The 18,794-nt window shown below is 34.9% G+C and overlaps 1 protein-coding gene across 1 annotated transcript in view; it reads left to right on the top strand.

The window, feature by feature from the left end:
* Positions 1–18,794, top strand: part of LOC125647623 (uncharacterized) — a 243,738-nt gene that overhangs the window by 165,171 nt on the left and 59,773 nt on the right. The window contains exons 18-20 of the mRNA XM_056143955.1: positions 395–552; positions 6,259–6,465; positions 12,075–12,209. Coding sequence (XP_055999930.1) covers positions 395–552; positions 6,259–6,465; positions 12,075–12,209 — 500 coding nt within the window. The remainder of the gene's footprint in view (positions 1–394; positions 553–6,258; positions 6,466–12,074; positions 12,210–18,794) is intronic.

An 18,794-nucleotide genomic window follows, 5' to 3' on the forward strand; every position in this document is an offset into this window, starting at 1 on the left:
ATCATTTGTCAGTACACTAAATATTTACAAAACTGATGTAACTTGTATTCCCTAGATCTATTCCTTATAATGTTGCAATGAATTGAGGACGGTAATGTGTTGTGCATTCCCTGTATTCAGGGGGAATTAACTTGCTCTGCAATATGAAAATTGTATCTCATTGCGTTAAAGAAAGAATGCACAGAAAATGGAGAAAATAAATATTTGAAATCTATCTTGGGCTATCATGGTTTAAGAATAAGAACATAAACATTAATTCATTTCTTTAAATCTATAACATTAGTGTATCTTGAAAGTAGAAAAAAAAAAAGCCATACCGAACCACAATATGTTGCATAGAATTCTACATTAACATAGTATGTTAATTTCATGCATGATCTATGTTTTGTGACAGACTGCTGTATTTGCACGGACGTTCATTCTGGAAAGCACAGCTGCAACCACACAACTTGAAATTCCTATGCAGGCAAAGAGACCATTAAGCCTTCCACCCTTCAATCATATAGTAGCTAATTATACGTCACCTGAATCAGATTTCAAAAATAAGTTTAAGTAAGTAATTTTTTATCATACGCCAATCATTAGACTTATGTTACGGCGCTGTCCGTGCGTCTGGTTGTCTGTCCGGGGTCATGTTTTCTGGACTTTTTTCCGTAGCGGATGCTTGTATAACTTTGAAATTTGGTAACAATATCTCCCTCAAAAATTGTAAGAGTGCATGAGTTTGCATTTCAGCTGGATTGGTCCATCCTTGACCTACTTTAGGGCTACAAGTGGGTCACACAGTTTTCCGAACTTTTTTTCCTTACAGATATTGCCCTGAAATTTACACATCATTAGCTTCTTTTCAGAGGAATACAAGTTCAGTTTGCATTTCATCTGGATTGGTCCATCCTTGACCTACTTTTGAGCTTTAAAAAAAAAGTCAAACGGTTTTCCCGGCTTTTTTGATTTCAGATACCAACATTGCCCTAATATTTAGTCAAAGACATTCTCTCGGAGGAAGACACGTGCAGTTAACATTTCAGCTACAGTACTTTAGGGGTAGAATTAGGTCGAACAGTTTTCCAGATTATTTTTTTCTGGTATGGTCGCAAGTATTGATCTGAAATTTAGTCACAAGCTCCCTTTCAGAGAAATACATAATCAGTTCACATTTCAACTTAATTGGTGCACCATGACCTACTTTAGGGCTAAAAGTAGATGAAATGGTTTTGTGGACTTGTTATCATCATAGATAGATATTGCACCGACATTTTATAACAACCTCACTCTCAGATGAATACATAATCAGTTTACATGTCAGATGGATTGGTGCACCATGACCCACTTTAAGGCTTTTCTATTCAGAATGTGTGTTGTATCAATTCAGAGTGCATAATATGCTTCCAGGTTGAATTTCACTGTCGGACGGGCGTATATTGTACTGTTTGCGGTACTCTTGTTACTTGAGCATTTCTAAATTTCATATTTATTTCTTTGTGACAATAAGTGTTTTAGGCAAAGCCATAAAATATTTATGCCTCAAGATTGAAAATGAGGGATTTAGTCCAGTCATTCTACGCCAGATTGTGTTGATTCCCTAGAACTAATTGCAACAGAAATGTTTTTATGTTCTTTGGATAGCTTACAGTGTCCTTAATGCTATATTAAAAATCGCCATCAATTGAAATTTGCATTATATAGATTTTTGGGGTAAAAATCACGGATTTTGAAGAAAAATCGCAAAAAACTGGAAATCATAGATACAAAGCTTTAGTCTGAAAAATAGGCCATTTTAGTTATTTGAAATGATTTGAAAACTAAATACTGCATCATAAAGAACAAAAATTTAATTTCTAGTACCATACATACGTATTTTATGGGACAAAAACGTCATTTTTGGTGAAAATTAGACAAAAATGTGATTTCCAACAGCTAAGATTGATAATTAACTCTCATAAACATGACAAAGCAAGTTCTAATTTGTAAGCCTCTTAGATAATGTTTAACAAAATTATCATAATGTTTTGATACCTAGCTATCTTTTACATTTCGTCTTTATTCCTATATCTTACTGTTTTTAATATTATGAATCATCGGAATCTTCATTTGGGCTAAAACCATTCACTCAAGTTGTGCCTCGACACTCGGTACATGCTATTGAGCATTCTAGTCCATGTTTTCTGCAGTTGCAACGTTTGGTATCACAACTGATTTTGCATCTACAATAAATAGTTTTTAAGAGTTCGTCAGGTGCAGGAAGCATGGTTGATCTTACAGGTAAGCACATATTCCCTTCAATGGTCCACCCAAAGTCCGTCAAATTCATGTTTTCGTCATTACCAGTCCATAGTTTTACTTGATAGAATGCTCTAAGAGAATTATATTTTGTTGCATTTGACGTTGGTGGAAGAGTGTGCACTTCAACCGATGTTGTACATGTAATTCCTAGGGCTATTTATCCTTGAAATGTTACTTTAAATTGAATATACACTAAAAAAAATTCCCTCTCCGCCGCACTGATCTATAGGTTAGAGCGTTCGAATCCCGGGCGTGACAGAACTAAGTTGCTAAAATAGGTAGTGACAGTTCCAATGCCAAACGCTCGGCATCAGGTGTGAATGTCACGGGTACTCGGAGATGACCTTAAAAACGGATGCCCCGTGTCACGTACAGTAGGTGTGGCACGCTAAACAACCCTCACTGCTCAATGGCCGTAATTACCGAGCAAAGGTCTAAAGTTGAAGCCCTTTACCGATCTTGGTGACGTCTCCATATGGGTGAACGATTCTCCCGAGACACGTTAAACAAGAAACAATCAATCAAAATTCTCTCATATATATATCTCTCTCTCTCTCTCTGAAAAAGTTATTGTTATGCGGGTTGCTACTCTAAAATTTTATTTAATGGCGCATTAAAGCATCTCATATCATTATAAAGTATGATCTCTCGCCATGAAAAGAGTGATACAATCTCTAAATTATCTTGTATGATATTTTTGTTATGAAATTATATATCATATGAGATACTTTAACGAGCCAGATAAAATTTTGGTGTAGTGATCCACCTTAAGGTATTACCTGTAAAGCTAAATTCTCAACAAAGAGAAGCACCACAACATATATGATAATTTTTATTTATTCATGTGTATAGTACACATACCTTTTGTTACAGAGTATAAATTGTAATTTGCATAATGTCCTGCAATTCTTGTCGGATACCCACGGCTGATCTCGTCTTTTACTCATCTGATGAGTAGAAGACGAGATCAGCCGTGGGTATTCGACAATGTGAATGCAGGTGCGTAGCTAGAATGAAATGATGTGCGTGCCAAAGGAGGCAGGAAGTCTGGAGGGTCATCTTAACCCCCCTGCCTCTCGTGGGCCCTGGACGAAACCATAGTAGGAGCACAGGTGTAAAGTTCCAAAAGCTATTGGGGTGTAGCATTTTCTGTTGTCAAAATATGTATATAAAGTGAACAACGCCCGAGTTTGAAATCGCTTAACAGTAGTGATGGGCAATCGGACCAAAAACCACAATCGATTATCAGCAATAATCGGACACATGTAATCGATTAATAATCGATTTTAATCGGAATTGGCATTTAAGTGTTTCCCCCTCAAAATACATAACAGAATTATTAAATGTATGGAAACAACATTTGAATTCTTCTTTGTGTCATTAGTTCCCTTTCTACTGGTACCAAGATATTTGTCCTTGTGACCTTGTCCATCTTCGGAATTGGCCATTATCGGGGGAATTTGTGTTTCACAAACGCATCTTGTTCAAAAGATTTTACACCATCTTTCTGATAGTTAGTATTGATGTGTATTGGTGAGAATTTCATAATCAATTATTGGTTTACTGGAACTAACTAGTATTCAATAATAATCGGAGAATTCAAAATTCTATTGTAAAGTAATTTAACTACAGAAAAAAATGTATAAATAAATATTTTCTGCATTTATATTTGTTGTTTTTATTGCTGAAAAAGTGTAAATGAATATTTTCTGTGTGTATTTGTTATTCTTTTGCTATCTTAATATCCTTTAATTACATATATATGTATAAAAAAGTCAATACGATTTTCAAAAGGGTTTATGTGCCAAAAACGGATATCGTTTGCTTCAGTTATATCACTGCATATCAAAGTTACATGTCATTAAGTTAAATATTAAAATATGATTAAAATTTGACAAAGAAAAATAAGAAAAGAAATTCATTGTGTTAAAAAAACCAAAAAACAAATCTATTGTCACCAATTGAAAACACGATACGCACATGCAGAGTAACAGTGGCCTTCGAAAGCAGTTACCTACATAATTCACTTGTGGCTTTGCTTGCATTAAGATTGTCTTTGATGGATGGTCATATGTTTATGAATATGTCTAAATCAAAAGTACGCCTATCCAACCATGCAAATATATTTTATTACCCGGATATGGATATTGACCAATGTCTTTCGCTTCCATGTGCTCTGCCATTATGATAAACAAAACTTGGGTTAATAGATAGGTCATGGCAGGAATTTTCTTCAAAAACTAAAGTTGTCAAGAAAAAAATCTAAAATCAAATTACTTAGATTGAAATTTTCATAACCGATCGCTTAGAATGTGCCAACAATTGACTGATTTTCGATTAAAATCGATGATTGGAACACCACTAATAGTTAGCATTATGATGTCATTGCAAATATGTTGCTAATCCTCAAACATTGCACTAAAGGGCTGTTCCAGTAAAACATACCCTGGGGGGGGGGGGGGGGGGGGGGGGGGGGGCACTTGAAAATTAGGGTGATCACTCATAGTGATTTTAGAACACTCCTATCCACCCATAGAGGCAAATAATGAAGCTTTATAGGCACCTATAGAAACAAATTGATTTATTCAAAAATCAGAATTTAGAATGTTCTCAAATCAGAATTTTGTTCCCATACTACATCACAAAATACTTTACATGAGTATTCCTTGTGGCAAGACCTTTCTGTGGGTACCAACATTTTTTTACCCTTGACCTTGGAGTTTGACCTACTTTTGAAAACTACACCTTGCTAATAACATTTGAACAGTAAGTGCCAGAGCTTTGATATTTCACACAGTATTTCTTGTGACAATTAAGACCTTTCCATGGGAACAAAAATGTTTGACCCTTGACCTTAGAGTTTGACCTACTTTTAAAAAATTTGTCATAACTTCTAAATGATAAATTTATATTAGAGCTTTCATATTGCACCTGAGCATTTCTTGTGACAAGATCTTTCTACTCAGGTACAGACCCTGAAGCGTGCTACTACACCTCCAAAACCTTTTGTTTCGTTCCGTGCAAACCGTTCAGCGTTTCGTACAGACCATTCAGCGTTCTGTGCAAATCTTTTCATGCAAGAATCGTTCCGTGCATGATTAAGCCACGCCCATAGAAACGTGCAGATCGTTCAAACCACGCCCTTAGAAACATATGGACCGTGCAAGTCATTTCGATATTGGGGTTGGGAATTTGATCAATTATTTCAAAATGTTTCTAAGACAGGCTTTCAAGAGTAAAAATCTGCAAATAATCGAAAGAAAACAGTTTATTTTAGAACCACCAGTCAGAGCAAAATACGATACCATTTTATCACCCTTGTTAGTTTCTAGCAAGTGCAAAGACATGTTAATCTCTGCCCTCGGTAGGATTGTTTTTTTGGGTTGTTTTTTTTTTGGTATATAGGAATAATTTATTTGTCTTGGTACATTTGTATGTTCAAGTTTCTCTTAACTTGTTACTTTTAAAAAAGATCATCAAATTGTTTATCGAAACTGTTTTCATAATGCAAAGACGGACCTGTGTATAACTTGTATAATTAGTTTTTTTTTCAAGCTAACTTTTGAAAATTGAGACCATTGCACAATTTCGACATGTTTGCATTGGATTGCAGCCACTCACAGAGCAATTGACATTTACATAGTTCGTTTATATGTTTTCAATTTATTTGTTAACTTGTTTATGAAATCTTGCTGTTAAATATGTTAATAAAAACTTTTGATATATCAAACGATACATGGCTCACTGTATCAGTTACTGTATTGCTCAAAAACACTGAGTCGTATTGATAATTGATATATTGATCCAGCTCTAATATTAATGCACAAAAAATAATTCATCAATATATTTGAAAATTGTCTCTTCAAATGATAAGAAGCTAGGGGCAATGTGTTTTTCAAACATATTCTAATTTACTTTTGTAACAAAATTACTGACAACCAGAAATGAGGTATAAAATGCATTATTTCTTTACAGGTACAGAAGCTCCACAGGAATGGTCAGTGCCTTCACGCAAGAAGTGATTCCCATCCCTCCATCCACAATTCCTCCACAAGAAGTAGAAGTGGAAGAATATACACTGGCTCCATATTTTTGCACCGGTGGATGTGGTGGAAACAATACTGATGAATATGATATTACAAAATACGAGTTTGGGGAATGTTTATCTATGGAAAATTGCGAGTAAGTAAATCTAATTCATAGGTGCAGGGACTGTCAGGGCAGTTTTACTGTAGATTCATTATTTTACGCGAATACTTAATATCGCAAACTGACATGTATATGTCAAATCATGAGAACGTAGATTCATGAGTGCTCTGTAGATCAAAAGTCTTTACATGTGATTTAGCAATGTAAGAATAAAAGCGAGTAATTTTAATTCGTGAGTGATGTTTCTCGCAAAATTAATGCGATGATGAATTGACAGTATTCCCTGTGAAAATTCTCACCACAGAGTTGTGTAGGAATTTAGTGAATTGCCATGAATTTTACCTTTGTGGTGTATTTTATGATTAAGTATTGTCACAAGATGTATAGCATGTCTGTTATTTGATTTTCATGAACTAAAATCAATGCTCAAGTGTAGTTTTCTTATCGAGGTTTTGTCTGGAGTCTGCAGATTTTCTATAAACTTTGAGAAATAGGTCAATTTGACAATCTTTTAGTTTATTTGCTCACCTGAGCTAAAAACTCATGTGAGTTTTTCTGGTCACCTTTTTCCTGTTGTCTGTCTGCAGTAATTTTTCATCTTTTCCAGAGCCACTGGATCAATATAAATCAAACTTGATACATACGAATGCTGTTCCATATGTAATGAGTATTGTACCAAAGCACGATAATGCTTTGTATGATTTCGTGGAGGATGATACTCTTGAATAGCTCTATTCAATACCTTTCCAACGGTATAAACACGAGCCTTCAGCTCCACATAGTTTTAAACTGTAAGTCTTATAGTCATTTCAATAGAGCCAGTCGTTGACCACTGTTGTAAAAATGGTTGGGAAACGGTTGAGAAGATATTAGAGCTTATAGAAAAGTTCGCACAAAACTCTGTCATTCAGTAATGTAGATTTTTACTGAATTGGGGGAAGTTTATGGGTCTGATAAGGGATCTTATGAGACAGTTCGTAGGTGGAGAAAGAAATTTCTGACTGGCACAGAGTCCGTCAAAGATGCAGCAAAATCTAACCGACCTGTGACTAACAGGCAAGGCAAATGTCTCAAAAGTAAGGGAAGTGATAGGAGATACATAATTTGTGATATTGCCAAAGCTGTTGTCATATCGATATCGCGGGTGCATTTTATTTTGAAGTGTATTTTTTAAAGTACGAAAGATTTCTGCCAGATGGATACTGCCAGTGTTCGAAATTCAAAATTATTTCCTATTGGACCAAAGGACCCACAGCAAAAGGGTCTACATGAGTCCTTCCAAGGCAATGTAGGCGCAAAAATTAAACTCGAAGCATTCAGAAAACATTGTTTTCCCTACCAGATTGGGTAAAATAAGTTCATTTCACGAAGGGTGTGTGTCACAACTCACAAACATTTACAGTATAAAACAGTCAAACATTATCAGTGACATAACAGAGTTTTAAATGGTCATGAATAGTTTAAAAGTTATTTGGATTTTAATTTAAAATACTTTTTAGGCCACACCAATTTGTAAAATAGTTCTTCGGGTTTTCAAACAAAAAAAGTGAGACGAGAGGGTGAAATTATTTTACAAATATTATTTTTAATTTTGGAGATAAGAATTATGAGGCGAGCGAATACAAGAAATATAAATATTTTTAATTGAATTAAGTGTGAATTTAAAAAGCGGGCGCCTAAAAATAAAGATCTTTAATCATCAGATATCATTTGTTTACCACATAAACTTAATATTTTTCAACTTTGTTGATATAGTTTACAATAAATAAGAAGTATTTTAGGTTTCAAAGACTTATTTTCTTTATACCTAATACATGTACTTTGCAACATTAACTGATAAGGTCTTTTTGAAGAATTTTATTTAAGTTTCATTTCTACAAACTTTCGATTCAGAGATATGCATATGGCTAGGGACACATCCTGTTTTGACATTCATTGCAAATGCAATATCCATTGCATCGCTTTGAGCATTTTCTTGAATTTTGATAGGACATCACCAAACCTTTTGTGAATTTGTCGTTAACTGTCGGTCCGGTTTAAAATAGCCATCGATCAGTACCCCTTGCTTGTTGTAAGAGGTGAATAAATGGGGCGGTCCTTCAGATAGGACTGCAAAAACTGAGATCCTTGTCACAGCAGGTGTGGCACGATAAAGATCCCTCAGTGCCATAAGCGCTGAGCATAGGCCTAAATTTTGCAGCCCTTCACCGGCAATGGTAACGTCTTCATGTGAGTGAAATATTCTCAAGAGAGACTTCAGTCAATATATAGGCTAATCAAACAATCAATCATACGCTGTCAATGTTCTCTAAATAGTGGCATCGAATAGCGCTTCAAAAGTTTCATCGGCTTCCAGTTCGATTCCAGCATAAGGAACAACTTCCAATCCAGTGTTATGAAGTATCGTACATATTAAGATAGACATCATGAACTTAACCGTATTACACTGTTAGGAAATTTCTCGAGAGCCCGCGCTTCTGTCATTTGTCAGCATATACATCAAGGTTATTTGTGCGCTTGTTGTAAAAACTAAAAAAAAATATTTACGGATATTTTTGAACACGCGAACAGATATTATTTTTTGATAATATTATAATTTAGATTTGTTACAAATAGAAGCGGCGAATCCGACGAACTAGATTACAAATTGGCATGGCCTTAGATACGTATGAAAAGCACTATTGATTCTATCGTGATACAATTAACTAGTTTTACCAATCTCATGTACATAATTTCTTTTAAAGACGCTCATTGGTTCATTTATTTCAAGAAATCCAATCAAAATGCTGGATAGATATAACTAGGTAATTTAAATGCATAAACCAACACACGTAAAGTTATTCGCGTCAACCCAAAATTATGAGGACTCGTTTAGTCATACTATTCGCGAGTCCTTTGATGTGTACGTAGACGCAGGGCCGACGGACCGACGCTAATTTCGAACACTGGATACTGCATATATTGACAGATGACCAAAAACAGGTATGAGTACAAACCGCTAAGCAATTGCTTAAAATGTTTTCAAATTCAATCAAAGACAATTTGCAAACATTGTTACTGCATGGTGACGAAACGTGTTCAATATTTCGAACCAGTAAGAAAAATTGGAAACGAAATATGGCTAATTAAACACGGTAGAATGCCTGTAGTTTGCCATAAGAACCAAAAGTACAAAGAAGGTTCTTTATTGCATATTCTTCTCATGTGATGGTATAGCCGTACAAATTGTGGTGCCGAAGGGCAAAAGTGTTACAGGTCGGTATTACCGAGATGTTATACTAAAAAAGCTCCCGAAATATTATCATAAACGACACCCTGTTTCGGGATTTAGGTATGTTTGAAGTTGGAAAAGGTTACCGTTTTGCCACACTCACCATACTCTCCAGATCTAACCCCATGCGCCTTTTTCCTTTTTCCAAAACTTAAAAAGTTATCTGGTCGTCGTTACAAATCCCGACAAGCCCATGGATCAGTCATTGCCTCAGAGGTCTACCTAAATCAGCGTACAGTGACACATTTCAAAGATGGATTCAGAGATTGAAATTATGTATTTCAAACTGCGGAGAATACTTTGAAGGGGTGTAATGTTCGTTTCACTATTTGAGTCAAATGCTTTTGAGATATCGTACAATACACATAACATATACAACAGCCCTCGTATCTATCATCTTAGGGTAAAGGGAGTTGAAGTTTGTTCAAATAAAAGGACATACCCCTTCAAAGGGAAATACAATAATCAAGAAAAGGCAAAAATAGGGAGGGTTCACTTACAAATCTTGTCAAGAAGAACCTCATAATTAATTATATAACAAATTCTTTTCAAGAAAAATGCAATAGATTTTAAAATAATGCATTTAATGTCATTTTTGTATGGGCAACCTGAAACCCACTCGGGTAACCCAGGGGCTGACAAATAATTTTTTTTAAGCACTTTGCCCTCGGGCAAGTGGTTAGGCAAAATTTACTTGCCCAACCTTTCAATCTACTTGCGTCACAAACATTGCACATTGTGCTAGAAATTTTAATTAACACCCAATTTAAAATGTATACATTTGTGTTCTTTATTTCACTTTTCTCAAACTTCATATCCTTAGCCACGGGAATCACGTTTCTCTGGCAATAGTTGTACACAACGTGAGAACCTCGCTGATTTGGTGAGACTTCTGGGATTCCACGCAAAAGAGTTTGCAACCCTTAAAGGGACTGATTCACGATTTTCTTCCAAATTTTATTTTTCATTTTAAATAATCGAAAATCTACAGTCTAATAAGTTTAGAAGGTTTCACAAAAAATTAAGTTATTCAGTATGACAGAAGCTCATTATAGAGAGTTTATTTTTTGTTTTGAAAACAAAGATTGAGGTATGTTATTGTTTACGGGGTTTTCAAAATAAATAGATATTGGTCCAAGTTCATCATATATATCACATCTCAAGTATACTTTAGGTTAAATGTGTCATTTAAAAGTTAAAATTTGTGATTGTACAAAATGAAGAGGCTTTAAAATACAAAATTAACGGTTCACTGGTTTGTTTGTTTACATAAAAAGACTCGAGTCCTTGTTTATATAACACAAAATCAAAGCTAAATTATTGCTCTTATCCTTGCATTCATACAGTCCAAATGTTGGTTGTCAACATTAAATGAGCTATATTTTTAATTTTTGACACCAAAAATGAAAAACATTTCTTTCGAAAAATGTGAACCAGTCCCTTTAAAAAACGAATTGTTCTTAGCGCGATTGAACCTTCTTCCTTGAATATCTTTACATTTGAAGAGACCAACCCAGGCAGCGGTTTTTTTTTTAAGCTACTGGTACTGGTACCGGTACCCATTCAATTGGGGGGAATTAGTGTCAAAATCGAACAAATTGGGAATTTTCTACCAATGTATTGGCAAATGATCTAAAAGGAAAAAAAGTGAAGAACAATACAACAAGTTGTGAGACTCATGAATCGTCGTAGCTCTACAACACCGTACATGCGCACTGCCATGATCTGTACTTTCGATTTAATATCGGAAGTGAAAATTTTAGTTAACTCGTACGTTTCAGACTATGTAAATTACGATGTCAGCAGTCTATTTTTCGGCAAGTGAATTGGGAAATTTTAGTCTCAAAATGGGGAAAATCAAGGGTTTTTTGGTATTGGGAATGGTACCGTTTATCGGTAACAGTTATATTAGGGGCCGGGAAAACCGCTGCCAGGATCTCCAACCTCAGGTAGGCACTTACACCTGTCAGTTCCATGGGCTGTTCTACGGTGCCAAATGTAACGGGGAAGGAGAAAATGCAAATGACCAGATGACCGGGGATTTGAACCCGGGTCCCATGAATCTCTCTAGTCAGGTGCTCTACGAACTGAGCTCTCTGACCACTGTGAATCGAATCTCGCTGACTGCTACATTTGTTCTCATCATACAAATACTACTTTCTTAGAAAAAAAAATAATAATTTGCAGGGAGTGAAACTTTGTTATTGCATCTTCATTGTTTTTTTCTTGATTGAGTAAAAGGGTGAAGACTTTTGATTACAGTTTCGAAATATTGCTGCTGATTAAAGCTCATATATTGCTCTAATTCAATGATCCTGGATGAGATTATGCTCAATAAGTATATTAATTGAATGTAAATTGACAATTCTAGATGCAATGATGGATATTATGGACAAAACTGTGAGAAGATATTGTGTACGTGTCTGAATGGCTATTGCAAGGTTCCAAAGAATTGCACCTGTGACTCTGGATGGTATGGTGATCGATGTCAGTATGCCATTTGCAGGTAAGTCTGCAAAAGAATTATTCTGCAGAAATTTTTAAAATCATTCAAGGGATCTTCCATCTCGCAGACTAAATGGTTTGCTTCAGTGACAATTTGTTAAGAAGAAAATTAGGATTTTTACCTTCAAGTAATTCCACCCTCATGTGACATCATAAGATTTTGCAAAATCAATTCATTTAGATTTATGCATGATAGGAAAGCAAATTTTATTGAAATCTTTTCTGATAGTTTTATAAAAAATCTTGTTGATCATAAAAATATTTCTAAGTTAGGCTAAACAAAACACTTTGGTCTGAAACGATACACCTCCTTCACAATATGATATGTATTGCAATACTTAGGCCATGATTCAATATTTTCAAAACGATACATTTTACAGAAGAAACCAATAATAAATCTGAAGGAAAAATTAAATGCAAAGATTCACAGTTAAAATTTTAAAAGCAATTAAACTGTTTCCAAAGCACCGAATGATAAGATGCCGGTAAACTCTGTAGTAAGTTTAAAGGTCATAGGAGACGATTTTCAAAAAAAATTTGTTTTGCACGAAAATGTGTTCTTCTTTAATTACTTAACATATGTAAATAAGTTATGCAGAGAAAATCACAAGGTAACAGATGCTACAGACCGTCAAATGTTGCTGTGGTGTGAAGTATCAAAATAGTAAGCTGACTTATCTCTCTTGCTTGATGACGTCAAAAGAGACCAGCCTGACGCAAATGTGTATTTGTTTATACTAACAACTGCGGGTTTTAGCCGTCAAAATGTTCAATGTGCTTACATTCAACTGTAATGTAGCAAGTCAAGTATTTCTATATACTTTTGTCTAAATGATCCAATGTTCAGAAAGACTTGGCTGTGAAATTTACACCGAGAACACAGAACTCGAAGTTGTTTGACAATCATTTTATGTGATTACGGGGGTTGATGAGAATCAGTTTCGTTATCGTATACACTCTACTTTGGCAAAAAGTAATACCCGGATTGGGTTTATGAAATTAAACCTTCGACCAGATGCAGTTTTAACTATTTTTGACTACAGACCAACTGCAAGGACGGCGAAGACGAGGAAATCCTGCAAAACGTTGACTGTATAATGACGGTAGTGCATTAAAGTATAAACATGATCTGATTTGTTTAGAAATGAAATTTGACTATGAAATAGTCATGTGAAGCTCTTCTCATCATAATGTTTTTCTCTGAATATATAAGTAAATAAATTTAAGATGAATATGTCTCCAACTTTATATGTTGAAAGTTGCATTTATTTATCAGAACCCCCCCCCCCCCCCCTTTCTGTTTGAAAAAGAATGTTCAAAGCAAATGGTGGAGTGATATATTGAAATTACAAGTTTTTATATCAGGTGAAATAAACCAATTTTTACGGTCATGCAAGAGTTGGGAGATGATTTTTTTTTTTTACTTTATTTTGATTCACAAGATGTTTATCTTTGATTTTGAACAAAAATTACATGGATTTAACCATAAAAGCATCAAGGATGGAGCCACCTTAAATGTTAAGTAAAATCATAGACACATATTAGGCTATATGTCTATGGTAAAGTGATAGTAAATTATTCTTCATATAGGTCCTAATGTCGCAAGTTTTGTTGTAAAAGAATGTTAAGTAGCTATTTATATTTGTCATTATATTCACCTGTTAAACTAAAATAGCTGCAAAATACGGCGCTCACGATGTGTGCAAAGGAAATTCTAACCTGGCTATAGAATATATCCGAGTCAGGGTGGGACTTGGGCACATGAAACCAAAGGGGGATGAGGGGTGCCCACCTTCTTTGTCAGTCAACCTTCAACTTGACCCCCCCCCCCCCCCCCTTTGGACAAAAAACCCGATGCTGCGTGTCTGCATGGGGTTAGAAATAGCGCAAGTAATAACTTATCTATATTTATCTTATTGTCATCAGATAATGTACTCTGAAATTATCATACATTTAGCCTATCGATTAACCAGTCAGTATTATTTCAACCGATTCGGACCTTGATCGATCTTCTTGTTCGTCGATGTGGCTGGCATTTGCATTAATTATGAGTTCAAAGTAATATCCTTGTTTAACAAACTATAGTTCCCCATTCAAAAACTCCGCCAGTTGCGAATAAATCGTCTATGGGTGTGCTTTTGTTTTGATTTGTAAATCGGAGTGTGGTCTCTTATGACGTCACAAATGTAGGAAATCAGGAACGATAATCGGGTTACGATTTTCTATTCCGACTACCTTTGCACTTCAATTTCTTCGAGTTAATATCGTTATTAATCTTAAAAAAGCATTTTTATGAGGAGTCTATGAAACAAAGTTGATAATTATGGAGAGAAAAGGTATTGTTAAAAACCGTCTCCTATGACCTTTAAACTGATTACGTTTTTGTTTGTCTTTTGGCTAACAACAGTCTGACCGTTATCGGATGCCATTTTGTACCTTGTGCATTTAAAAATAATGAGTACAGGTGAAGCTCGATGTGTTTTACCGAATCTGATTTCGAAAAATGTGTCAAACCGAAGATCAAGGCAACAAATCGAACGTTTATATTGAACAGTATTGATGTTTCGGTGAATCGTTTTAGCCGTACAAAACAGAATTGGTTCTTGGGTCATATATTAGATATGCCCCTAGAATAAAAAATTCTGGGGCATCTAGTTTTTATACGTCCATCTTCAGATGGAACGTATTATGGTACAGTGATCTCTGTCACATATCAATCTGAAACTTGCTATGTAGCTTTTTTATGGATCACTCTAGATAATGTTGCAATTTTGATTCATTTTGACTTCTCTTGCAGGAGTTTTGCCCCTTTATTTAAAAATTATTGTTGTATGGAGGGTACATAATTTGTTCAGCAAACTCCTCCCACAATTTTAAAGCGAGGACCATCTTGTTTTACAGAGTGCTTGTATGGGTATTGAAGATGTGCATGTTGCAAGGATTTTGATTTTCTTCAATTTTCGAGAAAATTACAGGTTGTTGAACTTAGTCCGTTTTGAGGAAGTATTATATTAAATAAAGGACATAGTTTGTCCTTTTAACTCCTCACAGTTTAAAAGTTAGGGTATATTTAAATAACTTGAAGATGTCCATAGTGCAAGGATTTTGATTCAGATTGATTGTATCTTGTTTTACTTCCCTCTTGAGAATTTTTCACTCATATGGAGACGTCACCAAGACCGGTGAAGGGCTGCAAAATTTACGCCTATGCTCAACGCTTAAGGCCATTAAGCAGTGAGAGTTCTTAACCATACCGCACCTACTGTGACATGACACCCATTTTTAAGGTCATCTGAGGACCCATGACCAGAGCTGCCAACCCTCACGATTTTGGCGTAAGGCTTACGATTTTAGGGCCGAAAATACGCCTTACGATTTCACTGTACATCTTCCGATTTTCGCTTATTTGACATTTAGAAATTTTTAGAGCTGTCCGTCATTGGTTTTTACTTTTATAATAAACAAGCTATAGTCGTTACTACATTTGTTTGCATAGTCTATATCTATACAGAGTCTCAATCATTTTAATGCTTTGAAATAAACATTATGGCAGCTGCTACTAAACGTAAAGCATGTGTTGATGGAAATAACAACAATACTCCCCCAAAGAAGAAAACCTAATGGAGCTAGAAATTCAAAGAACAATATGCAAGTACACTGTAAACATCTACATGTGTATTCGTTTCAAAGTCAGAAAGGGGGAGTTTGTATAAGTGTACAATCTGTTTGACAAACTTCAACATTTCTCACGGCGGCGAAAATGACATAAAAAAAGAATTGCCCGAATAACTGATTCAGTAACTAAAATTATTTCTTTTAAAAATTGCCAGAATAACTGACACAGTAACTGTAAAATTATATATTATTATACTAATGTAACAATATTTTTTACACAAGTTTTAGAAAGTAAAATCAATAATAAAAGATGTATTTGATCTTTTGCAGTTGTAAAATGCATAACAATTAGTATGTCCAAATTCATTAAATTTGGATTTGAAATGTGCCTAAAATTGCTCAGGTTACATATTTATTCAGAAAAGATCTCCAGCGGCCTAGGCGCCCCCCTGACCCCCGCCTTACTATTTTCCATTTTATAATGTTGGCAGCTCTGCATGACATTCACACCTGATGCTGAGCATTTGGTGATAGAACTGTCACTATTTATTTTAATGACTTTGGTCTGTTGCGGGTCGGATTCGAATCCAGACCTTCTGCATGTGGGGCAAACACTCTTTCTCTAGACCACCGGATTTTGATTCAGAACAATTTTAAATTTTCTTTGACATTTTCAATATTTACAGGTTGTTGAACTAAATTTGGGGAAATATTTTGCACACACTGATTCATTTTGAAAATGGTTATCATGAGTCCAGCGGGCTCCCCTTGATTACAATAATGAGTCCCATGTTAAAATCAATGAATCCATTTCATTCTTTCAAATAACTGAAAAATTGTTGAGTGTGGCGGAAAACACCAGTCAATCAATCAATCAAACAGCCTGACAATCACAGGTATCAACAAACCAAGTTAAGGAAGAAGCTCACTGTTGTCACCCCCTCTAGAGAATGAATATTTCGCTCTTTATTACAAGCCATCAAATAATTCACTTGCAGAAACTTCTTACTCGTAGTTCATATTGCAAAATGATTTTCAGATAAAAAATATCCCAATTAAGATCAAGTTTATGCAACAGATCAATCAATGATTTGAATTTTGAGAGTGGTACAATGTAAGTTTTCTGAAACCATCCAATCCACACACACATATATATAATTTATAATGAGTTTATGATCCGCCAAGTTTACGTGTCTGCCTAAAGTTGAATGCTGGAAGTTTTTATTCCTAGCTACTTTGTTCATGCCATTTAGTTTGTTTTTTTTATGTTCTGTGCAAACACTGCAATAAATAAATTTATCTCCATTTTTCTCAAATCTTTTCCAAGAAAAAAGTGTACGCCATTTTCACATGTCGAATTTTCTCAGGGTCTACTTCAATTTCAGGATTGACATTTGAATTTGGGGACTCCGTGTTTGTTTTTTACCCGTGGTTACTGGAAATATTATTTACATCACTTTGCAAAAATGTTGTTATCTTTCCCGGATTAGGAAGTTTTATAGAATGAAATATAAAAAAATTCAGTGGAATCGGGATATATGCGAGGAAATTCTAGTTCCCACTTTTGTTTACCCGCCGTAATGCCATATATATATATATCATTTGGTTTCAATGGTTAATGCAATACGAGTTGAGCAATGAAATATCATAATTCTTCATTCAGAATATCTCGGGTCTGTAGTACATTCTAGATCTTAGATTTCGTACTTATTAACGGAAGGGGGGGGGGGTAAAAGCATTTTATTAATTAATTTTCAAATTTTTATGCGTCCGTTGGGATGCACAGTTATTAAAATCGTGCGTCCTGAGCAAATTTAACACTTAATTTATGCAGGACGCATGCCAAATGAATCACTGCACACAGCTAGAACAAACTCTTGGTTTGTCTATCTACCTGTCACAATTTTAAGACACTTTATTCATATGATGCAAAGAAAATATGTCAGTCTGATGATGGCTTGTACTACCTGAAGCAAATTGCATATTTTCTATAGATAATCAATTCTTTATAATTAAAAAAAATGTTGTCAAGGGCAATAACTCCTATGCTGGTATTTTTTGTACTGTATGTCTATTATGCATTATTTCCCTAATATCCACAATTAATTTATACATATTTATGAATTAACAGTTTTCTTAAATTGTTGACATTTAAAATTTGTCATTTCAACAAGATTTTATCTATTTTAATTCTTCTGTACAACAAAAATGTGTGATTTTCTGATGTTAACAGATACTTCCGTTTTTTCATGTCTTGTGGGAACATACACATTTTCTATGATTATTATTTAAATTTAACTATATTGAATGGAAATTAATACAGTTTTTGCACTTTTAACCATTATTATTGATAAGCCACATGAGGATCGATCGACCTTAATAACTACCAGTCCAATTCTTTTCTAATTTGGTATGAAGCATAATTGGGACAAGGGGAGACATAAATTGTAAATTTCAGTACTCAAGCACCCCTGGGGCCTTAGGGGCGGGGGAAAAACTGCCCAAAATTGACCAATTTTCAAAAGTCTTCTTCTCAAGAACCACACACATGTAAGAAAAACTAAATGCATAGTGATGTAGAACAGGAAGGCTTCTACCAAAATTGTAAATTTCATGATCCCCGGGGTAGGGGTTCTGACTCCAGGGCAGTGCCAAACTTGTTACATAGTTTTTATGTGGAAAACACTTGCATTACATCTTCTTTAATGCTATTGATACTAAATTTAAAGTCAATAGATATTTAGGAAGAACAGGTAGTCCTTTACCAAAATTGTAATTTTGATTATTCCAGGGGTAGGGGTTTTGGTATCAGGGTGGGTCCAAAATGGTCAGTTATTAAATGTGAGAACAATAGACATTTTTAACTTCTTGATAACTATCATTCCAATTCTTTTCAAATTTGGTGTGAAACATATTTGGAACAAGGGGAACATAAATTGTAAATTTCAGGATTCCTGCACCCCTGGGGCCT

The sequence above is a fragment of the Ostrea edulis genome, chromosome 1 (assembly GCF_947568905.1).
Source record: "Ostrea edulis chromosome 1, xbOstEdul1.1, whole genome shotgun sequence".
Lineage (NCBI taxonomy): Eukaryota > Metazoa > Mollusca > Bivalvia > Ostreida > Ostreidae > Ostrea > Ostrea edulis.